General features: G+C 32.6%; 1 protein-coding gene across 1 annotated transcript in view; it reads left to right on the top strand.

The window, feature by feature from the left end:
- Positions 1–26,055, top strand: part of LRP1B (LDL receptor related protein 1B) — a 1,837,374-nt gene that overhangs the window by 1,588,477 nt on the left and 222,842 nt on the right. Inside the window, exons 54-59 of the mRNA XM_049097407.1 lie at positions 1,945–2,085; positions 3,212–3,399; positions 9,165–9,348; positions 14,006–14,091; positions 19,892–20,014; positions 22,098–22,279. Of these exons, the coding sequence (XP_048953364.1) occupies positions 1,945–2,085; positions 3,212–3,399; positions 9,165–9,348; positions 14,006–14,091; positions 19,892–20,014; positions 22,098–22,279 (904 nt within the window). The remainder of the gene's footprint in view (positions 1–1,944; positions 2,086–3,211; positions 3,400–9,164; positions 9,349–14,005; positions 14,092–19,891; positions 20,015–22,097; positions 22,280–26,055) is intronic.

Here is a 26,055-nt window from a genome sequence, read left to right as displayed (position 1 = left end):
AATTTCTAGCTTGGATGACTTGGTGGATGGCGTTACCATCATTAATGGGCTTTGGAACACAAGAGGTTAAGGGCCAAGTTTTCCTGATGTAGGAGAAGAGAAATGTAAATAATAATAATAATAATAATAATAATAATAATAAATTTTGGATGTTTTGAATATGAAGTGTTAATCAGACAATAACATGAAGTTATACAGTGAGTGTTTGAAAATTTAGTTCCAGAGGTCACCAGTATGATCTCTGCAAATATAATTAATTTGCTGGCCATCGGCATAAAGCTGATATTCAAAATATGAAAAAAATTGAAAACAGCCAACACTGCAGAAAGGAAAAGAGGAAAACAATAGGCTAAAGATTGAAGTTAGGGCTTCACCTGCAATATTTTAGGATGGAAGAGGAGAGGACTTCATACAGAAAGAAGGATACAAGGAAACAGCCAAAGTAAGACAACGTCATGGGGAATGGATTGTAAATATTAAACCAGGAAATTATTTACAAGGTAGTATGCTCAACAATATCAAATGCTGCAGGAAAGTGAAATATATAAGAGTGTGATACACCCTTGAATTTGACACTTGTCACTTGGTATTTGCTGGCTTCAAGAGGATTTTAAGAAGGTAGATGTTGTAGAAATGGATTGAATGAATGGAGGCTGAACTGGAGATAAGTAAGGGAATGCTGGGTAGAGTGGTAGGAAAGAAGGATAATGTGTACATAAGAGTTATGTGGATGGATTATTTTTTTAAAGATTTTTATTTTTATTTATTTGAGAGAGAAGAGAGAGAGTGTGAGTGAGCAGAGGGAAGGGAAGAGTGAAAGAATCCTCAAACAGACTCCCACTGAGCATGGAGCTCTACTGGGGACTTGATCCCAGGACCCCGAGATCATGACCTGAGCCTAAATCAAGCGTCAGTTGCTTAACTGACTGAGCCACCCAGGCTCCTCTGATGGATTTTTATTGTCACTGGGCTGGGAGAGACTTGAATGTAATGTATATATTGACCAAGGAGAATGAACTAGTGAAGAGGGCAAGGGAGGAAGAAAGAGCAGGGAAACTAAAATTGTTTCTAAACTCTGCAGTTTGCCATTCAGTATGACAAACCTTTCAATTGTATTATCATTGTTGAAATATTTTTCTATTGGTATTCTATTTATTTGTTAACAAACATACATATCTTATTTCCTATCTTCAAAAGTAAAATATATATACCAGGTTTACCAGAAAGTTTCTAATAGCAATGACAGTTTTCATTGTTAAGAAACTTAGGAAAAATTCAATCTAAAACTCATAATAGTCAAAATCAAATGAGTTTTACTTATAAATAGGCATAGATATGAACATTAAAAATTGACGGGTTGATACTGTGATTTGAATAAAGCTTTTTAGTGCCTCTAAGTATCAATATGTAGGATAATTACAATAGTTGTGTGCTTATTGCTTTATAAATTGACTTTAAAAAAATTTTTTAACAATGTCTTTAAACTTCCAAATGCTGCTTCCCAAACATAAACATGGCATTATGGCTTCTGAGAATTATCATTGTAACTCGGAATCACTTCATCCATATGTTCTGGTACTATACCTAACCAAGCTTAGTCTTGAAAAAACATTAATAGCTTTATTCTTGTTTTCCATTCAAAGGAAAATCTTTAGGACATAGATTATAGGTGAATAGAGACAGTATCGTTGAGTATTGCACTTTTGTTTCCTCACCTAGAAACAATAAGATTGCCTTGTTTTTTATTTTCTTTCCTGGACCTTAACCCCACTTCTTAACCACAAATATCTCTTACAAGTATGACCACTATCCCAAAAAGGAATAAGAAACATTTTCTATAGAAGACATAGATAGGTCCCATGGTTAACTAGGTATGGTGTACGTTAGGGAATGCAGATTTAATATTTGTCATATGAATTAGAATGTTACTTTCTTTGTCTCTAGGATACCGAGAGTGTACTGCAGAAGAATTTAGTTGTGCTGATGGACGATGTCTCTTAAATACTCAATGGCAGTGTGATGGGGACTTTGACTGCCCTGATCATTCTGATGAAGCACCTTTAAACCCAAAGTGCAAAAGTGCAGGTACAGAAGATATATAATATGCTTATTCCAAAATTTGCTTTTCAATGGCAAAACTGTGACTCTGATTTTCAGTTCAGTCTAGTATGATATTCAATGAAAATAAATGCAAATAATTAAGCATGTGATGTTTCAAGTGATACCATGGAGGATCTTAGCAATCAACTATGTTGTCAAGCTAGTTTTAGAAATTTAAATCTGTGCTAAAATATGAAGATTTGAGGCAATGCACCAAATGGATCCATTACCCTGACCCCTTTCAAAAAATCATTTTTTCTTAATATGTGATTTTATGTGAAAACAGTTTCCTTATTTGGACCTATTTGAAAGCTCAAACAAAGTAAGTTGAGATTTACTAAGAGAAGGTCTGTATTAATGATGCTTAGCCAAAATAAAGCAAACTGCATATCATTTGAACAGAAATATATACATAGCCAAACTTGGACTATTTTTCATTTCACTATTCCAAAGACCAAATACATAGTCATATATTTAAAATAAACCCAATTACTTTTTCTCATGTACTTTACATGTTAATAGGCTTTCTTTTATCATGTATGATAATGAATAATGTTCAAGTCATCAGGTTATGAGTAGCTCCAAAACCTAAACTCTTTTCCATAGCTATATTTGGAACAACTATTATTCACCACAAATGTCCTTTTTATGCCCTGACTTAAAAATGTCAATGTTATATTTCCAAGAAGAAAAAGAATCTAGGAATATCTACCTATTCTAGATTCTTAATTTTTAGTGACATATAATTTCTCAGAGACCTGTGGCTTGAGGGAAATGTCAAACTCTCATTATACTTTTGAGTCAATTCTTCACAATATAGGTGAAGACAGAAAGACTTCATTAATTTGCCTATAGGTGCTTATTTTGAGTGCTAATGTTCATGGCAAAGAAAGATTTTCAGTAAGTGTTGAACATGAAAGTACAGTTTGCCCTTGTTTTTTTTAATGTTTTGTGTATAAAATGCTACACTACATATAGAGGATTTTATATGTATATAAATTTAACTAATTTTTGACAGATAAGTTATCATACGTGTGAATGTTTTCAGCAATTGTAGTATAAAGCAATGGCATGCCCTTTATGTTCCATTTGTTTTATTTTCTTTTTCCAGAACAGTCATGCAACAGTTCATTTTTTATGTGCAAAAATGGCAGGTGCATTCCCAGTGGAAGTCTTTGTGACAATAAGGATGACTGTGGCGATGGCTCAGATGAGAGAAACTGCCATATAAATGAATGTTTGAGTAAGAAAGTCAGTGGATGTTCTCAAGATTGTCAGGACCTTCCAGTCAGTTACAAGGTAGGGTCTCATCAAAAATAGAAAATCACATGATACATTGGAATTTGAGATAATGAATACTATTCAATCCAAAGAGCTGTAGAACTTAAAATGCATCATAGTATTTTCTGGTAAAAGTATTTAAATTAGGAGTATCTATATAAGCCACTCATTATAATCATGTGGCATAAAAATTGTAAAAATGTACTCAGAAAGACAAAAATGCCAAAGTGATTTTCAATATATGTTGAACATAAAGAGAAAAAAAAAGGCAAGAAAAACCCAGTGTTTAGAGAGATCCTGCCATGTTAACAGCACATAAATATGTATGCAACTGTTGAGTTCCCATTTCTTCCCTCGTTCTTCCTCCCATCTTTGAAGTGAAATGGGCTAATCATTTATTTACTGCAACACTGGATAATACAGTACTTTTCATGTACACAGGAAGAAAAAAAAAATAGAGCGCATGAATTATTAGGACCGAGTGCAGGTACACTAAAAATAAATCACCCCTAATATCCTAATTGGTTTTGTTAGTACCGTTTTCCTGAAGAGCGTGATTCACTGACAAAATTGATTGACAGAAATAGCTTTTGAAAACATTTCTGTTTGATTCATGTTGAATAGAGGATGCAAATGAGCATGATATTAAAATTAAAGCTGTGCATTAGGTTAAAATTGATGATGTAAGTGTGGGAAAATCTCAGGAAGAGCGATTCATTTGAAAGTCAGTGTTTTTAACAGAGCGATAGCTCTGTATGAATCAACAATAGGGCATGCTCCTACAAAACACAGAGACGGTCTTATGCCAGTTAAGATCATTACAGAGGTTAGATTTTTATTATACTGAGTTCTGCACTGATCAGAACACATCTGGGGTACTATGTGCATTAATGAACATGGTATTTTAAGAGGAATTTTGACAAATTGTAATGTATATACATTTGTACATCCCAAAGCATTAGGATTCCATGTTCCAGACATGCACCTTCGGAAGGAGTTTTTCCTGGAGCAAAGATGGCTTATTAGCTGTGTTCAAACATATGAAGCCCCGGATTAGGGAGCAGACCTAGTCTGAGTTGTTTCAAAGGTTGGGATTATGAGTTGGGAAGCAGACTGTTCAATATGAGAAAAAGTACTCTAAAGTACTATCTTTACATTGGAATGAGCCGCCTCATTTCTCACTACTAAAGGGGTTAAATAGTAGCTAAATACCTTTCTTTAAAGCATGCTAGAGAAAAATACATGTGTATTGCAGAGATGTTGTACCTTTTTCCCTGCCAACATTGACATTCTATGACAAGCCATTTCTATCTAATGGCAAATTTAGCCAAATAACCACTTTGCCATTTGTAATCTCTGGATTTCTAGTATTTTGATTAATTTAGCTACATTGATAGGATTTTATTGCATGTAAATGTAACCAGAGAACTACAATAATCATTCCCCCCTGTGCAAAAACAGATTAAAAACTCAAATATTAAAAAAGGTATATTTGTTTAACACATAGTTCAAATACTATATTAAGAAGAGTTGGTTAAATTTACAGGCTTAAAACACAAGCATTGTGTTGTAGGTAAAATGAAACAAGATAAATGAGCCAAAATAAGTCTTAATGAGATGAATATGTATCAAATAATTAATTTTGGCAGTAAATATTTTGAAACCCAATGAAGCAGAAAAAATATCACCAGTGACTTCTGCATAATCAATAGACATGTGTTTCCTGAAAAATCAGAGCATGTGTCATGGAATTGTTACAGATAATTAGTTAAAATTTCAACTCATAGTTTATAAATAGTTCTTTAGTTCTATCTATATAATATATACATTCTGTATTTCTATGTATCTACAGAATCTCTATATCATAGAATCAGTATCTATCTATCTAAAAACTTAAATTTCAGTGTAGTTCTCCTTGTGTTTATCCTGAATGTATTTAAATCTAGAATAACAATCTTGGAGAAATCTAAAAATTATAGAATATCAGATGGTCACTTTTTGACATAACATTCAAAATGAGGTTTAATATTTTTTAAATGCCTGCATATGGGGTGCCTGGGTGGCTCAGTCAGTGAAGAATTCAAGTCATGACCTCAGGGTCCTAGGATGGACCCCCCCCCCCACCGTCCGACTCTGCTCAGCGGGGAGTCTGCTCAATGATTCTATTTTCTCTCTCCCTCTCCTTCTGCTCCTATCCCATTCATGCTCTCTCTCTCTCGCTCTCTAAAATAATTAAATAAATCTTTAAAAAAATAAAAATGAAAAAATAAAATAAAATGCCTGCATATAAGTACTTAGTGCTCAGAAATGCCATGTTTAGAAAACCGCTATGGTAGAAATAGGCATCATCCTGAGTGCCATGTTAAATCTATTTTAATTACTTTATAAGATCTCTCATATAGAAATACTTATTGATATTTTTTTAAAATTAGTATTTTCACCTTGACTTTTCAAAAGGAGTCATAGAATGAAGGAGAATTCTAGTTAAAATAGACAACATATTTAATCATTCATAAAGTCTATGTATATGATACCTGAAAGAATTGCTATGAATAGGGTTCTTGAATATGTACACATGTCAAAACTAATTAATAAAATAAAGCATCTATTGGGGAAACAAGAGAGATATAAAAATTCAAGCAGCTGAGACTAGAATCATAAATGAGAGATTTAAATAAAGTTTCAAAGCAAATATTTTACATACTGTGTTGAGATTATACATACACACGCTTATATTTATATTAATGATAATTTATTGATAGGAAATTTAATAAAAAGACTTATCTACAAGAAAAACCTTCTATATTTTTGGGAAAAAAAGTTTATGAGTTTTTCTCTTCTATTGAATGGGGAAAACCACCCAGTAACCTATTTCTCATTACAATATCTGCAGAACATGACATGAAATCCTCCTCCAAATTCTGCAATAAAATGAAAATTGCTTACAAAAGCAAAATTTAGACCTTATGGGCTGTGAACAATTTGCACGTTTGTTGTAAAACAAATACAATGTATCTAACTATTCGAAAGGGAGCAATAACATTTACTAAAGCAAGGATATTATTTTGATGGGAAGGATAATTTACCATGTAAAAATAAATGTACTTCTGGGAGAGAAGTAAGTTTTAAGGTATATATTAGAAATAAAATAACATTTGTCAAATATCACGTTAAAAGCTGCAAAGAAACTTATTTGAATGTAATAGGAAAAGTATCGATAGCTGTAATTCTGATAGCTGTTTGTCACTATATAAAAATTAATACAAACCAGGAAAATTTGAAGTAGTTCTCAAAGATGAGAAAAATCAAGATGATATTGAATATATATAAATCTCACTTTCATAAAAATTGTTTTTCTTTGTAAATGAAGGTGAGAGTTTTTAAAACTTATTTTCTATTAAATATAGATGAATCTTTGAAGATACAAATGATTATTAGTTTCTTTCATTCAATTTATGAAAATTAGGCTAGTGGAATTTCCCATTGATACCTTTGGGTAATCTGGGAGCAAATATGTTTCTGTTAAAACAAGATTAGAGGTGCCTGGGTGGCTCAGTTGGTTGAGTGTCTGCCTTCAGCTCAGATCATGATCCCAGCATCCTAGGATCAAGCCCTGTGTCAGGCTCTTCCTGCTTGGTGGTGAGCCTGCTTCTCCCTCCCCCTGCTTGTGTGCGCTGTGCTATGTCTCTCTCTCTCCCCCCTCAAATAAATAAATCTAAAAAAAAATTCTCTTTCAATAAACAATTTCTTAAAAAGTTACTGATAACCCTAGACATACTAATTTCATTTGTTTATAGAAATGTATATATTACATTTGGTAGCTTTTACCAATTCTACCTTAAGAAATTGATTTTCAATAAATGTGTTTTCATCTAAGCCGTCTCTTTGCTAGAATAGTTCGATAAGCCTGACATTAGCCATTCAAAAACATTAAAATCCCATTAAAACTGGGACACTGTTTATTTCCTTTTCTAATACTCTTTGAGAGGAACTCAGTACATTCTATTAAAAATCCTTTCACTTGTCCTAATGCGCCCCTTGAATTCACCACTGTCTTATGTCAGACTATGGACTTCTGGTTTCCCAACCACCTGAGCACATGGTCATTTTCCGGCCTTTTCAGTGATAACTTTTTGAATACTGTCATTTTCTCACTTTATTTAAAAAAAATATTGCTTTTACAAATTGTGGTAAAATATATATGACATAACATTTACCAATTGAACCATTGTTTTGAACCATTCTTAAATGTACACTTATGTAACAGTAAGCATCTCACTTTTTTTGCCATCGCAAAGCACCAACTGTCCTGACTTCCTAAATCAGGTAGCAGGATGAGTGTTCTCAAAGGAAGTAAGAGTTTGATAAGGAGAGTGTGGGAAATCAAGCTGGGGCTTTTGCTTTGAAATGCTGGTGCGCTAGTGGGTCCTAGAAAACAAAACAACACATAATTACTGAGGATTATTAGCTAATTATTGGTGTAAATTGTTAATGATGAAAGTGCTAAGAGCTTAAAGGAATCCATTCCTGGTAAAAGAACTTAGTAAATGGTATTTAATTCTCGTTAGAGTACTTTCAGGTGAAGATGATCCTGCTTCTCTCCCAACTAATAAATATGGGGGGTTTTTTGGTCCTTAAAAAATTCAGTTGTTTGTTATTTAAAAATATGCACATATATCTCTCTAATATTTCTCTCCATAGATACAAAGCTCTGCCATCATGTTTACCCTCAAATAAATGAGGTTATTAAGTGTTTGCTCTGAATAACTCTTGAATACTAGTTACTGTTAACCATTTAGGGCTTATTTTAATTCACTGTCTTACTCAATATTCGCACATTCCTTTATTCCCAGAGTGCTAAATAATGTTTGTAAAGGTTAATAGCATTGTAATCATTGGGCCAATTATAGGTTCATTTTATGTAATTACAGTTCTCATATGCTAGTTGGCAGGAACTGAGTATAGACTTGAAAGACTGTTGCAGATCACAGGATCACAGGATGCCATTGTTTTCAGGACTGCAAAGACATGTATGGAGTGACATATTGTATTCAGAATTTACATGCCAGTTAGTGAATATGGCATGCCATCATCAGAGGTTCATACACTACATGATAGAGATGCTGAAGAAAACATTTGATGATACAAACTGATTATAGTGGGGAAATTGTTACTATTATTTCTCCAGACAACATCAACATGGTTATGGAACCAGACCCAGTCCCTAAATATTAATTGGGCCTTACTAAGGGTTACATCAGTCTAGTTTCTCCAACTGGTTTTATCCAGGTACCATTCCCTTTGTGCCTCTAGGTTTCTTATCAGTTAACTAAAAACAATAAGACCTGCATCATAGATTTCTGTAAAGCTCTGATGAAATTCCACATGTAACCATTTAGTATTCAAAGTTCCAAGTAATAGTAAATTCTTGTGATTGTTAAAGTCCACTGAAAATACAATGTAATGTAACAGAAAAAGAACAAAAGAAGTTGCCTCATGTTGTTGTTGCTGTCATGGTATAGCCACATGGCTTTGAGGACGTCAATTAACTTTTATGATCTTGCCAACCTCAGATGATCAAATGAAGATATTTAGGAAATTTTTTTTAGCTTTAGCTTTATTTAATATACATAATTCTTATTAAAACCATTGGAGACAGAAAGACTTGCCATTATCCACTCTTACACTATTTTCTTTCTTGAATCAAGCTAAAGGGATATTCAATAGAAAAAGACAGTGACAATGATATGAATTGATGATTATGCTTGTTTTTCATTCTTCAGTGCAAATGCTGGCCTGGATTCCAACTGAAGGATGATGGTAAAACATGTGTAGACATTGATGAATGCTCCTTGGGATTTCCGTGTAGCCAGCAATGCATTAATACATATGGGACCTACAAGTGCCTCTGTACAGATGGCTATGAAATACAACCTGATAACCCCAATGGCTGCAAATCACTCTCAGGTATCGAATTGAACTTGTCCACTAATCCAACCTCAGTTACACATATGGATTCTGAATTTTATAGCCATTCTTACTGAGTTCATACCCGCTGGTGTTTCTGAGAAATCAAAATTCTTCCCTACTTGATATAGGAACCTGTCACTCTAATTTTGCATGCTGTCCACAAACTGTTCTATTTGTAATAAAATTGCATTATGGTCTTGTGAATTATTAAGTGCTTCCTAGATTTTGAGAGTGCTCAGAAGTGAAAAGAACTATTTCTAGCAATTTCTCCTGCTACATCACAGGTTCTTAGGAGTAGATTTAGCCAAGACCGGTAAAAAGCCTATTGTGATTGTATTATAATAGTTTTTCCTTCTCTACACCATACACACTCATATATGTATGCCAAGGAGAAGAGGTCAATAAAGATAATGGCAATGATGATGACAACAATAGCAATAAATCAACTATGTAGGACTATTTGAATTCCTCCAGTGATTCAGCAAATATTATTAAATCTCTATTTGTTCCAAGTAGTGTGTTTGATTTGTAAATTAGAAAATTCAATAGAACATAGGCCAAATTTTTAAAAATATTGTAATTCATTAGGGGCAAATACACATATCAAAATAATACAAAGCAATATATGATAAGTAATTATTGTTTTTAAGTGAGAAAAAAATGGTATATAATATTTCTCTTCCCCCTTTGTTTTTGAGTATAATGAATCAAATAGCATGGCTAGTTTATTATGTATATGTATGTCATATACACATGACAACATTTAAAACATTAGATATTTTATTTACCTACATAAAATAAATGCCAGTGACAGGAATTCTTCAAATTAGTTTTCAACCAGTTATACCTTCGAACATTACTGAGGAAAAAAGATAGCCATTTCAATTTTTTAAATTTCATTTTTACTTACTGTTGGAATAGTCATCACTGAATTAATTTATTTATTATTTGGAGCCTTTTTTTTTTTTTTTTTTTTAGATTTACCAACCTACTTACTATATCATGCATTCAGTGACATAAGAAGAGATAAAATCTCCAAACCAATCAATGTTTTTGCTTCTTTAAAGTTTTCACTAAGAATGGTATAAAGGAGATGACTACTAATGATTGCAATTTTGGTCTTATTATATCATGTATCCATGCTGTTGTTGTTTTTCAAAACAGTGATAATTGGAAACTAATAATAATTTTAATACAAAACCAAAATGTCTCTGAAGCATAAATCTTTTGCTAGAGAGAGAATAGATTTTTTCCAACTTTATTGAGATATAGTTGACATATAACTGTGTAACTATTTAAAAAATTATAACTGTGTAACTTTAGAGTAAAATGTATTGATTTGATACCCTTATATATGGTGATATGATTGCCACCATAGTGTTAAAAACACCTCCATCACTTCACCTAATTACCATTTTGTGTGTGTGTGGCAATAACATTTAAGCTCTACTCTCTTAGCAACTTTCAAGTATGTCGTGTTGTTATCCATAATCACCAAGCTGTGACTTAGATCCTCAGAACTTAATTATCTTTTAACTGGAAGTTTGTACTTTTTTTTTTTTTTTTTTTTATTTTATTTTTTATTTATTTATTTTTTTTTGGAAGTTTGTACTTTTAAACCAACATCTCCCCATTTCTCTCATGCTTCATACTTGGTAATCACTATTTTACTGTTTCTAGGAGTTTGGTTATTTTGAGGTTCTATGTATAAGTGACATTACATAGTATTTATTTTTCTCTGACTTATTTCACTTCATATAATGTCCTCAAGGACATCTATGTTGTAAATGGTAGGATTTTATTATTTCTCATCACTGAATAATATTCAATTATGTGTGTGGGTGTAATATAGTATTACATATGTATGTAATACAGATAACATATAATACATACAATATATATACATTGGATACTATATAATATACATATGCATAATTACAAATGTATAAATCAATGTGTGTGTTTGAATACAGATTATATATATAAACGTATTTACACATATGTGTATGCATGTCACATCTTTATTCATCCATTGATAGACACTTAGATTGTTTCCATATCTTAGCTGTTGTAAATAATGCTGTCATAAACATGGGAGTGCAGATAGATCTTTGATATCTTGTTTTCGTTTTCTTTGGAGAAGTACCCAGAGGTGAAATTCTTGGTTCATATGTTAGTTCTATTTCTAACTTTTTTAGAAACCTCTGTACTATTTTCTGTAGTTGATTTACATTCCCACCAATGATGAACAAAGGTCCCCTTTTCTTACATCCTTTCCAACACTTTTTATCTCAGGTTTTTTTGATGATAGTTATTCTAATAGGTGTGATATCTCATTGTGGTTTTAATTGTGTCTCTCTGATGATTACTGATGTTGAGCATCTTTTCATGTATTTGTTGGCCATTTGTATGTTATTGGGAAAATGTTTATTCAGTTCTGATACCCACTTTAATTAATTAATTAATTTATAGAGAGCAAGGAGGGGTAGAGAGAGAGGAAGAGAATCTTAAGCAGGTTCCATGCTCAGCACAGAGCCTGACATAGGGGTCAGTCTCACAACCTTGAGATCATGACCTGAGCCAAAATCAAGAGTCAAATGCTCACCTGACTGAGCTGCCTAGGTGGCCCTCCTCTGCCCATTTAAATAAAATATTTTGGGGGCTTTTTGTGGATTTGTATAAGTTCTATATATATTTTCAATAATAACCATAATATTAACATCTTATCAGATATATAATTTACAAATATTTTCTCCCATTCCATAGGTTGCCTTCTGATTACGTTGATTGTTTCTTTTCTGTGCAGAAGTTTTTAGTTTGATATAGTTCTGCTTATTTTTGCTTTTATTGTTTGTGTCTTTTGTGTTGTATCTAAAAAATTTGTTACCAAGACCTTAATAGAGACTTTTCTCAATGTTTTCTTCTACGAGTTTTATAATTTCAGGTATTACATTTAAGCAGTAAAGAACATAACTGCTTAAATATTTAATTTTATATTTGTAAATATAAAGACAAGAGATCACAAGGCACCTTCAACTTCTGAGCTGACTCTTTTTAGTAGGGTTTGAATCTCGATTTAGCATCGACAGGAAGATTGAATGATTGATTAGGGGTGTGGTCTTGCTAATGGAAGGAGATGTCCAGACTGTGTAGTATACATTTCTAATCCCTGACATAAAGCATGCTAAAATATAATATATACCCTATGTATTATATATTTACTGTGAAACTAAAGGATAAGAGAAAAGTAATAATTTTTAACATAAACAGGACAATAACTCCATAACAATAAATGATTTACAATAAAATCCACATTAAATTACATAAAGTGACTATGTTTTTAATTGTTTTTTTTTTTTTTTAATTTCTACTGACATTAAATTTGCTTACCAGGAAACTAAATATATGACTTCATCTTAGAAACAAAGCTCTTGGGGATCCCTGGGTGGCTCAGCTTTTAGCACCTGCCTTTGGCCCAGGGTGTGATCCTGGAGTCTCGGGATTGAGTCCCACGTCGGGCTCCCTGTGTGGAGCCTGCTTTTCCCTCTGCCTGTGTCTCTGCTTCTCTCACTCTCTCTCTGTCTCTCATGAATAAATAAATAAAATCTTAAAAAAAAAAAGAAAAAAGAAACACAGCTCTTTAAAAAAAAAAAAAGAGTTGGACAGAACTTGAATTGAATGGATCCAGAATTATAACAATCAAGAATGTGGTCAACTTGAATTTAAATTATTCAGATACATATTCAAATAAATGTGCTATACAGAACTTTCCATTTTCTATTTACAAATTCAATTTGTGGGATGCCTGGGTGACCATAAGTTAAGCATCCAACTCTTGGGTTTCGACTCAGGTGATAATCTTAGGGTCATTAGATCAAGCCTTCTGTTAGGCTCCACACTCAGCAGGTATTTCTTTTTTCTCCTTCTCTCTCTTTCTCTTTAAAATAAATAAATAAATCTTTAAGAAAAATAAAAATCCATTTTGTTTCCAAAAAAATTCTGAAGAGAAAACTGATCTAAAGGTTTAGAAGATCTTCATGTATTTGGAGCAAGGTCAGATTCTTAATATTATCTTTCCTAGATTCCAGAACAAATGAGATATCATAACATAATAGACAAACTATAAGTAAGAAATAAAGACCATTCATGACCAATAAAGGATTTAAAAAGCAATATTATGGGAAAAGATGAAATTAAACAAAAATTATAGAGCTTGGAGTTCCAACTGACAGCAGAAGCTGGTTATTTGATTATCAAGAAAGAGTTTTCTGATTATATGACTGTTTAGCTTAGCTGTACTGTAGGTCTTTAAGATAGATGTAGTTTATTCTTTCCTGAAATTCATTTGCAAAAATCAGGTTATGAAAGTAGGTATTTTCCACCAATTCCAAATCAATTACATAATCTGCTGTTTATGAAAACTGAGGGAAAGAGAGGAATGTATTTAGAATTATCTAGATTTCTCATACTGCAGCAGTATCTGTGGCCTTTTCATTTTGTTATCATTGAGATGCTCAGTGTGAATTTTTCACCATTAATCTATCAGAGTACACGGCATTTAAATTTATATTGCTGCAGAAACTAAAGTTGAAACTAAGCAAAGTTGAAAACCATACATATATAATTCTAATTACCTTTTTTTCTTGGTATTTAGATGAAGAACCTTTTCTAATTCTTGCTGATCACCATGAAATAAGGAAAATTAGCACTGATGGCTCCAACTACACACTTTTAAAACAGGTATGACATTATCATGATGATTTCATATTTAATATCAGTACTCTAGATATGCATTAGAACTATAGAAATATCACAGAATTTATGAAGCACTTACTTATGGACATATATGAATGTATGTACATAAGAGTATCATAAATTTTATTTTGTTTGAATTGTCCGGATGATGTTCCAAGCATATCACATCACACTCTATCTAAGAAAGTAAAAAAAAAAAAACAAAATAAAATTTGCAAGGCCTAATTAATGGAAGGGAAAAACTATTTAGATAAGAGAAAGCATAAAATTATCTTCTAAAGTATTTTTATGTATTACCCAAGCTGCTTTTTCCCCCTTGGGATTTAAAAATTAATATTTTTCAAGAATTTTAAGTTTCTATTTATAGAACTAGGAAATAAAACAGGATTGGTGATCTCTAGCCTTTGAGATTTGGAATCAGCAAAGGAGCAAAAATGTAATGGTAATCCAGCAATGGTTCATTGGTTGTGAGGCACATATTTTCATTCTTACCCTCTACATCCCTCAACTTGTCCACTTCAAGAGACTCTGAGTTGATCTGTTTTGATGTTTGAATTCTATTGTCAAAGTTTATTTGTACATGTTATTTGAGATGAAAAGGTATGATTTCCATTTTATGGCAGGATAGAAAACTCTGAAATGCTCACCTCCATGTTTTATTTCTCCCAGTCTGTAGTGAAAAGAGCATAAAATCAAATCATTAAAACTACCATGATTGCTACGGGCTACAGAAATCACATGCATTTAGTCATATCATGTTTTTAGTTGTCAGGAACAATAGCTTCTTTGGGAAGGCTCAGTTGGTATCTGTTCTGCTATAAATGTCTTTTTGCCCCAAACTATATAATAGTGACATAAATACGTGAAAGTACTGTCTAGAACAGGTGTGCCAAAAATAAGGACATTTCTTGTTCTTGTAATATGTTTATGTCAGCATTTGGCATAGACAAAGAAGGCCATTCATATGGTGATTTTTCAGCAGCATAAAGAATACTTACCTAAAACAATTTTTGCCACCCACTGATGGATTTCTTCATTGCTATCGTCAAATTCATTCATTTTTCTTAAGAATTTAGTTTTATTTTAAATGCAAATATTCATTACCAATTGTGATAACGACTCTCCCCTTAACAGTTGGATTTTCCAGTTTTCTTCTAAGTCACAGATTGAAAATGAAAAGCTCACATGAGAATCCAGATTTCAAGGGCACCTGGGTGGCTCAGTCAGTTAAGCATCTGCCTTCAGTGCAAGTCAGGATCTCAGGGACCTGAGATTGAGTCCCACATCAGGCTCCCTGCTCAGCGAGGACTCTGCTTCTCCCTCTCCGTCTGTACTCGTGGTCTCTCTCTCTCTCTCACACTCTCTCTCAAATAAATAAATAATCAAAAAAAGAGGAAAAAGAAGAAAATCCAGATTTCAGGCTACTCATGAAAATAAATAGGAAGCGATAGCAGTGCTGGATGTACATCCTTCAATGTCCACAGTCCAAAGTGTGTAGCAGTTGACACTGACATAGAGGCCAATGCTCTCCAACTCACTGCAGTCCTTAGACTTCCCGTGACCTTGCCACATATAAACTTGTTCATGAATGTCTGTGAGGTTTAGACTCTTGCTCTTGAGATGAGGGTGTGTTGCCAGCATTCACTGTTATCATGTTAGAGAGAGGCCTCTAATTGTGAACCCTAAAGAGATTGGGAAAAATATAAAATCTTTCCATGTTGTTTATAAAAAACTAAACAGAAATCTGTGTAAAATATAAGAATTAGACCACTATCTCTTTAAGAGATAAATATTATAAGAATAGTAATGAGTAGTAAATACAAGAGAAAGAACTCCAGGGAAAAAAGTTTAGCATATGTAAATGTGAAAAATGTTTGCTGCCCAAATGGTTTCGTACATTTTTTAACTTAATTCTTATTTTCCGTGCAGTCTAATTTTAAGCTTATAAGAAAGTTACAAAATACTGAAAAATGTCTTTTTCTTTTGGAGGACATCTCCATCTCCCTCTAAGCCTCTCATTACCTTCAAGGTTGAATGTGCCCACCACTGATTTCCTCGTATGGTATCTGGAAAAGGGACACGCTTAGTTGTTTCTCTTTTCTTAGTTGTTTTTGTTTACTTGTTTAGGATTTCTTACTTTTAGACTCTGCTATCAGAAAGGGAGAAATTTCACTATTTTGGATAGTCTGTCTATAAGCTCAGTTGGACTAATAACTAAAACAGCAACAATATTTATTTACTTCATAAAGACAATAACGGAGCTTCAATGACATCTCTTTGCTTTATTTTCCAACCCTGTGACTCGATATTTCTGGTGGTGCCCCCTTTGTTGTTTTCATGGCTAATATGTTATCAGAGATTGTTCTTAATGGAGCAAAATGATTTTTTTTCCTGTATGCATCATTTAAGTCTATTTCATATATCCAAAGCACTTTAATGCATGCTTTCAGATAGCACTTTTTTCCTGGTGGTATCATTTTCAACTATTGCCAATCACTAGTACCTAAGTGGGGATGACTTTCAGATAGTTTTCTTAGTGTAGTGTTTATGAAAATGAAGAACGAGTGAGAAAAAAAGAGGAAGCTCACGAGGACTCTGAACATCTGTGTCTTTGGAAAGCATTTATTAATGTGACCACTAAGTAAGGAAATAGACACCCAAAAAACTAGACACAAGCATTACATCCAGTTTTGCCTGTGGTCTGTTTGGAATATATGATTTCTGTCAGGGAAGATATTTTTAACTACATTTCATTATAGCATTATAGAAATTTTCAAGGAGTTTTAGGCAGTAGAAACATTTTTTTTTTCCCCAGAGATTTCTGTCTACATGTGCAGAATGAAGTATAAAACGGAAGTAATTATCTCCCTATATTTTCTCTCAGTCAGAATAAGTGAAAAGACATCCTTGCCTTAAATTTGAGAGGACTTTTTGGTGTGTAGGTGATTAGGAAAAACAATTTTCCGTAATATCTTGAATTTTATTCTCTTTGTTGTAGTCTGTACAATCTCATGAAGCATTACAGTGAAAAAATACAGGAACAGGTAGATTATTTTTTGCCATGTGTATTTTAAAACATAGCTGTAGCTAGGCCCGCTATAATTTATATAGCACATCATAAAGAAAATATACTTTAATAATACAAATTTTGGAAATGAAGTACGTTAATCAAGTATTAATTTTATTAATTTAAGTATATTAATAAATAGCTTTCCAGTGTTATCTAATTCAATCCTAGCAGTGCCTTTTATTCCAGTACAGTTGTGTAGAGAAACAAAACACAATTTCCTAAATTAATCATCTTGAACCAAAGGGTGCAAATCTTCAGCTATAGAAATGAAAGAAGCAAATAGGATTTTGATGAAACCAATTTTCAGCTCTGAAGCCACTGGGATAGCTCTAGTGTTTAGACATTATTTTGACCATGCCCTTGGCTGTTTTAATGTTCCTTGCATATGATTCTGCAAAGAGAGAATTGCAAAGTTTTCTGTGGGGATTAAGGGTAAAGTTGTAGAAAAATGACCAGCTTGGTTAGATAGATATATCAGAATTCAGAGCTTCAATTCCTCTGCATTTATAGCTTTAATTTATTATAGTTGAATTGCTAAATTTGGAATTGGATCTTCATTCTCTAATTCGCTTATTGTAAAGAAAGAAATGGGATAATCCTGCCATAACTGGGTAAATCTTTCCTAAAGTTAATGACAAGATTCTCTCCACCTTTTTCTCTCTAATGCTCTAATTCATCCATATGAATTTCAGGCCATCACAGAACCCTACCTAACACATTTACCTTATTCCTCTGGTATTAAAAGCATTTATACAGAAAGGATATTACAAAGTACTATTGGAGTGAATTTATTAAAGTCACTACAGAAGTTGGACTATACTCAATTTCTATTTTAAAACTTTGATTGATTTTGCCTAGACAACTTCCTAGATTTGTATGCTGAAATACTTTTAGTTGTACTCCAGTTCTTAGCATGTGAATGAATATTCAACAAATCTTTTGAATCTGTGACTGAATTCTTTAAGCATTTACAGTCTTTATTTTTAATTAATAATGTCAGTAAGAAGTATTCTTGTGTTTATTCATTTGAGTGTAGTAAGAAATTTACACACAGTCCTGTTTACTCTTGTCTCTTATTTATGACCAATAGCCAGCAGTTCCAAGGGGTCAGGCTATCAGGTTAATTTTATAATCCGGGGCTGAGGAAAGAGGTTGCTCATGTTAAGCCAAATAAAAGTGTAATAGTTGAACCTGTGATTTTAATGTCATCACCACAAGAATTTAGCTCTGCTGAGAGAAGAAAAAAATCAGTATTTGCCAGAACTTTCTTTGAATTGCTTATATAACTAGGCTATCTTTAGTCTTCAAGATCACTGGAAAGAAATAAAATATGAACAGTAATGATTTAGCGTCAGCCTGAGTCTTATAAAAGACTACGTAAATCTAATGCAGGGTCATTATCTAATTTTAAATTTGGGGAATAGATCTGGAAACTGAACCCAGATGTGGTAATTATCATGCTTCCTTTCCCTCCTCCTCTAACCAAATAAGACAGCCCATCTCCCTGAAGGTGTGAATCCTTACCTATAGGACTATAGCTACTCATAAATGAGCCCTAAAACAATTTCAGGCTTAATTACAATTTTAGATTGTATATATATATATATATATATATATATATATATATATATATATATAAAGGAAATTTACAACACATATAAAGATATGGAATAGATCTCTTTGGGCTTTGCCAAGTGTCTATAGTGTCAAATATTTTTAATACATAAAATGTATATATTAATAAACTATCCAAGCCTCAAAATGAGTGAACACAATTGAAATCCTGATCCAAGTTTTGTATGTCCATTAGGGTAGTAAATCTCTAAGCCCTACTAAAGGTCAGAATTAAATTAACCCCTCAGAAGTCATTTGAACAATTCAGTACGTATAAAAGATTCCCAGATCCTGATGTACAACTCTTAAATCCATCAAAAGACACAACTAAAACAAAAGAAATGTGGTAACCAGTTCAATTTGTGTTGTTTTGTTACCTTCTAAAAAATGCATAACCATGAGTCTGATAATCATTTCCTCATATTTCCATGTGGAATAAAAAGATGTTGGTCACTTGGTTCCTCTTTGGTCAAATCCTCACCGAAGATTAGAACTTTTAAATTCTAATATGGCACTGTGTTGGCTGGAAGGCCCTTGAAAGCAAGAAGAAACAAAATAAAGCAGCAAATTGATGCTGAGACAAAAGATTTTGGACAAAGTAGATTCTAATCCTTCTCCTCTGACTTCATCAGATAGCTATCCAGGGCTTGTCCTCAATCATCAGGGATCTTCTGCCTTCCAATTTAGGTGTATGCTGTTTTCTGGTTACTCTACAGAACAGATAATAATGGCATTGAATTCATATTTTTAAACATTTACCTAAAGTGAAAGTGTTTCATTTTATCTCCCTAAAAGCAGGTGTTTTTTGTTTTTGGATTTTTTTTTTCACAGTACTAGCTATTTACTTAAATCTTTCTAAGCATTCCAAAATTTTTATGATCTACATGGAAAATATTTTCAAATAAATTATACATTTTACATGTATGGTATAGAGAAAATATAAACATAAAATGCTCTTAGAAAGAATTGGTCACAAATATTCTTCATTGTAATAACTATAACTATTTAGGTTCAAAAAGAGATAGTGATTCTTATGAATTAAAATGTTTTGAAATAATTTCCATTAACTATTATTCAAACATATCTTTTTTTTATTTTTAGGGATTAAACAATGTTATTGCTATAGACTTTGATTACAGAGAAGAATTCATCTATTGGATTGATTCCAGCCGACCCAATGGCAGCCGCATAAATAGAATGTGTTTAAATGGAAGTGATATTAAGGTAACGAGATGTTACAATGATGGGATTATTGAATATTTTATTAAGATAGCTCACTTGAATAGAAAATATTATTTGATGGTAATGATAAAACTCATAGAATATATTAGGTGGATTTGAATTTCACATTTGTACAGTGTTAGTTAATACATACTTTAAATATGAAATATGAGGTTTTTTAATCTGTATGTTTCATTATAACACTATTACAATAAAAAAAAATCAAATTAGATAAATAAAATTTGAAACCTAATTCACAACCCTAGGAAATGTGAGGGATGCTTTCGGCTTGAGTGATTAGTTCCTGACTTGCAATTGTGTTGACTTATGTAACAGGGAAAGTTGAGTCTGAGAATCTATAATTGAAAAAATTAATTACTTGACTCTAGATTGAAATTACAGCACTATTAAAATTAACCTCCTATAGATGGAAATAATTGAATGCATTGCTGTAAAATGAAAGTTCTTATTAGACAGTATCATAATTAAATACATGTCACATTCTAGATATGAACTACTTGGCACCAATTTCTGTGTTATCTTGATTTTTAGTGTATGTTCTGCTGAAATGAGCAGTATGTTATCTTGAGTTTTAAAATAAAATTATTTGAAAAATAAAATAATTTGTACTATATATACACAGTAAAATATATTATAAAGGCATTTAAGTTCAAAGACACAGAACCCACAATTTTTTTGTAGTCATCTATAATGTCATACAGAAATTTTTAGTGAGAACAATCAATTTTGAAAATATTAATACAATCTTGAAATCTGTATATGCAATGACAAGAGAACCAGTGTGATTCTATTTATGTATAAACTGATAGTTTATAAATGAAATATCAGTATAGGTTATAAAACAAAGAAGCACATAAAGTTTTCTTTTTTAATTTCTTGACTATTTATATAAAAACTGTAAAAAGTACCATTACCCAAACTTGATCATACTTTTATTAAAAAATTTAAATTTTTGGTTACTTTTATATATTTTTTATATATTTTAATATTTTTAAAGGATTAATTATCTACCACCTTGCCACTGCTAACCCTTTACTACCTTAAATCATGTCATAAAATAGGATCACAAAATGAATCATTTTTTCTATTGAGATTACTAATTCACTGACTTCCATGTAAATTGTCAGCCAAGCCAATTTTTTAAAATTGGACTTTGGGAAAAAGAAGAAAAGATATCTTGCAATTCAATACAGTAGATTGATACCTTTAGTTGCTGAAAATGTTGTCATATATATATATATATATATATATATATAATGTATGTTGTCATATACATATAATGTCTTCACTATTGATAACATTAAGAAAAAGATAACTATAAACTTTCACTATTATTTTCTTGTCTCTAACTAAATAAGCATTGGCTTCTATACAGCCCCAAGTTTGTTTCTCTTTTCACATAATCCTCAAAGCACTGAGAACTCAGAAATAGCAGTCATTATAGACCAAGAACCTTTGGTTATTTTACATGCATCATATTTATATATACAAAATTTATGTCCTTATTATAGTTGACATTGAAATGGGTTAGGATCAAGTGCAACAGTTGTATGAATTTCACTTCCTTTAGTTAGGTTAAAACAATGTATGTATTCCTATTTGTAATTTTTTTTCTCTTGTAGTAGATAATTAAGTAGGGCAAGAGCAGTTGGGAGAGTGGAGAATGCTATTGGAATCTCCTCCAAAACCTGCTAAAGATAAATAATATCAATGATTCTGTGTGTGTCTTTCTGTGTGATAGAATTTCTGCTCCCAATTTTCAGAAGATACATAAACTATTAACAAAAATGTGATCAGGAACTTTGTAGCTGCCCAACAGCTTCTTATTTTGGTTTACTCCTTAAACCCATGTGTAATGTTTAGGCCTGATTACATATATGGTAATTTCTCACATCTCAAACAAATAAGTAATTTTATTAGGGTAAATTCGTTCTATGTTTTAAGCTTATCTAAATTCCATTTCTAATGTTTAAATGGAATTTTATCATCTCTGCCAAAATCAAGAAGCAGTTGCTCAGTTCGCTAGGCATTTACACTGTTAACTTTTAAAATTCTTATTTGTTAGGTAGTGCATAACACAGCTGTCCCCAATGCACTTGCTGTCGATTGGATTGGAAAAAACCTCTATTGGTCTGACACAGAAAAGAGGATCATTGAAGTATCCAAACTCAACGGCTTATACCCTACTATACTTGTTAGCAAAAGACTGAAGTTTCCCCGGGACCTGTCTTTGGATCCTCGAGCTGGGTTTGTAACAAATATTGATAATCTTAAATTAAAGTTTGAAACTCTAGATTACATTCAATGTGGTAAATTCCATTCTGTAGGTTTTAACATGAAAACCAATATAAAGTGTGCTGCGTAGACATTCGTACTGGGAAGTCAAAAATAGAAAAATGATTATCACAGTGAAAAAAGAAAAACATTTGGAATGATGGGATTTTGCAGCAATTATTTTTAAACACAACTGTTTTACTAGTTAATCTATAAGTGTATTGGGAATGAATAAAATATACAGATTTCTCTAATTTTAATGCCTTGAAATCTTTGAGGAAAGGCAGCAATGCTAGTGGGTCACAAATGTGGATAATGTAATGCTTGTACCACTTTAGAGCAAGAGGAATAAGTAGTATCCATGGATAATAAATAAGAAGGTGCGTTACCCATGCATTCAAAAGAGATACCACAGTGGAAATATTGAGAAAGATTCATAATGGAGCTGTGTTTCAGCTGCATTTCATTGCAAGTCATTGTAGGGATTAAGGACAGCAGACTGGAGATTCCAGATGAGGAAAGAACACACATCGTAAGATGTCAGATCTTAGGTGTCAAAGTCAGGTGTGTGGCTGCCAAAGTTCTATAGATTATGACCATTATCATTCACTTTTAATTATGTTGTTTTGGTATAGAAGCTATTCTTCCTCCTCCTCCTCCTCCTCCTCCTCCTCCTCCTCCTCCTCCTCCTCCTCCTCTTCTTCTTCTTCTTCTTCTTCCTCTTCCTCCTCCTCCTCCCCCTCCTCCTCTTCCTCGTCTGATTCTTCTGCATTATAATTTAGAGTGACTACATACTCCAGAATGATCTCTATTAAAATTCAACCTACTCGGGATCCCTGGGTGGCGCAGCGGTTTAGCGCCTGCCTTTGGCCCAGGGCGCGATCCTGGAGACCTGAGATCGAATCCCACGTCGGGCTCCCGGTGCATGGAGCCTGCTTCTCCCTCTGCCTGTGTCTCTGCCTCTCTCTCTCTCTCTCTCTCTCTCTCTCTGTGACTATCATAAATAAATAAAAATTAAAAAAAAAATTCAACCTACTCAACATGCTTGTTAAAATACCAGATTTAGGGAAAATTTGATTTTTAAAAATAGAACACATTCACAGTAACAAGTATTATGATAACTATAGTGCTCTAAATTTTCTGCCGTGTAAATTAATTTCACTTAATATGTTTCATGAAATCACTGCTTTTATCAGATCATATGCAACAATTAGGCTTTGCTTCTTGGTAATATGTTGTATCTATGTTTTTGGTCCCTTATGTTTAAAATTGGTGCTGTGATCACATCACTGTATATTTTATAGCTTAATTTTAAACATTACTTTGGGTAAAAGCAGTACCTAATAGGAGAAGACTTGTACTGTAAATACTCTTCTGTTTCCAAGGTAATGTGCAAATTTAACTTTTTGCTATATAATTATGTAACCATTTTGCTACCTTTTAAAGTATTTTCTTTACCATAGCAACAAAAGATTCAAGAGAGTGCCAATTCCATTTTAATTGAAATAGTCACAAGATAATTTATTTTCAATGTTTCAGGAAATAATGGCCAAATGTACTAAGTTTGATGGTTATCATCATTCATTCATAAGAATGTGAATATTTTTATTCCTTCAGCATTTTATCAGAAGATAGTTATTTTAGTGTGTTCAAATCATTGTCCTTTTCTTCCAAACCAATATGACTGGCTTAGCTTCTCATTTTATACTCTTCAGGATGCTTCATATTAAACAAACAAGTGGAACAGCCCATGTGGCTCAGCAGTTTAGCGCCACCTTCAGCCCAGGGCGTGATCCTGGAGACCCAGGATCAAGTCCCACGTCTGGCTCCCTGAATGGAGCCTGCTTCTCCCTCTGCCTGTGTCTCTGCCTCTGTGTGTGTGTGTCTCATGAATAAATAAATAATAATCTAAAAAATAAATAAAATAAATGTTACCTGTAGATCATAATAGTCTTGTGGAATTTGCTAGGTATAAAGCAAAACTGTGTCCTAGCCTAGTGAATACAGCCAAGCCTAGCTTTAGGTTTTAGTTCTCCTGGGTTACAGGTATTATTACCCTATAAACTGAAAGCAACATTAAGTTATCATTAATCTAAACCCATCCATCAAGTGTCAGTTAAAATAGTGAAGTACTAAATTATTGTAAATGTTATGAAATACTCCCTTGATTTCAGTTTTGGATAATATTTTATTATGATATATATATACCATATTATAACCAAAAAAACAGATAAAAGTTGGAACTTTGTAAGAAACAATTAAAGCCACCTATTTTAGAGATAAAATTTGATGACACCTTTCTGTACACGCTGTTTTTCTTGTTCCCCAGGATGAGACAATAGGGCAACTTGCATTTTGGTTTTTTGAGATGAGCTTCAGGGTGAAAATTCCCTGTCTAAAATATCCTTCTTTAAAAATATCAACTTAAATTGTAAATTATGTAATGAAATACCCTTGAATCTTTCCAGATGAGATTAGCATTGTAGTGTACATATGTTTTGAATTTTCCAATCCTACTGAACCCTGTTTCTGTGAGGAGTGTGATTTCTGTCCTGATATTTAGTGAGATGATAGGGCAAGTTTTGTTTAAAGGAGGAGAAAGATCAACTGGACTAATGTAATGAAACAACTGAACTTTTAGGAGGTAACTTGGAGGTACTTTCTATCTTTTAATAATAGTACGCTGATTGTCATAATATCAATTTCATATGGTGGTTACTAAGAATGGTAAAGAAGATACAAGTAAGCAGATCATCATCCTAAGTGTAACATTTAATTGAACTGAAATTTAATTATCTGAATCATTCAGTTATCTGGTTAAGTTTGGGAACTACTGTTCCAGTTTATTATAAGTTTTGGGTAACTAATATTATTGACATCAGTATTTATAAAAGTTGTCATTCAAGTAGAATATATACATATATGCATTTTATTTTATTTTTTTAAGATTTTATTTATTCATGAGAGACAGAGAGACAGAGAGAGAGAGAGAGAGGCAGAAACACAGGCAGAGAGGGAGAAGCAGGCTCCATGAAGGGAACCCAATGTGGGATTCGATTCCAGGTCTCCAGGATCAGGCCCTGGGCTGAAGGTGGCTCTAAACCGCTGAGCCACCTGGGCTGCCCTATATATGCATTTTAATATAGAATAGAAAATATAATGTTAAAGCCAGACTGAGCATAATTTTTCTTTTTGGATGATTAATATGTTATTTCAGGTAATCGCATAACAAAAGACCATTATAACAGACAATAAAGTGAATGTGTGCTATGATTAGCTAACAGAAAATTAATCTACTCATTCATTTATTCAACTTTTATTTCTTTAGTATTTACTATCTATCTGGCACTGTTCTAGGTAGGAACATAAAAATAAAAGGCACAGTCCTATCTCTAGGTATTTCACAGTTCAGTGGGTAGACAAAGAAGTAAATAATTATGATACAAAGCAGTAACTTACAAATATAGGGAAAAAAAAGAAAATAGAAAATGTCTCTATCTCAACTAGAATCAGAGTCAGCGTCCTGGACAAGACTGGTAGTGTAAGAATTAGCCAGGTCTTGTAGTACACTTCAGAGCAGGAGGTATTTCAAGCAAAAAGAACAAGCTGCCTGGGAATGCAAAGCACGTAGAAGAGGATGACATAGGGAATTAGAAGAACTCATAATCGGAACAATTTAAGTATGCATAACTATGGAACTTTGATGCCAGTCTACTTCATGGAGCAAAAAAGACCTAGGAATAAAATTA

The sequence above is a fragment of the Canis lupus genome, chromosome 19 (assembly GCF_003254725.2).
Source record: "Canis lupus dingo isolate Sandy chromosome 19, ASM325472v2, whole genome shotgun sequence".
NCBI lineage: Eukaryota > Metazoa > Chordata > Mammalia > Carnivora > Canidae > Canis > Canis lupus.
The sequence above is the reverse complement of the archived record's forward strand: the minus strand, read 5'-3'. Positions and strand labels throughout refer to the sequence as shown.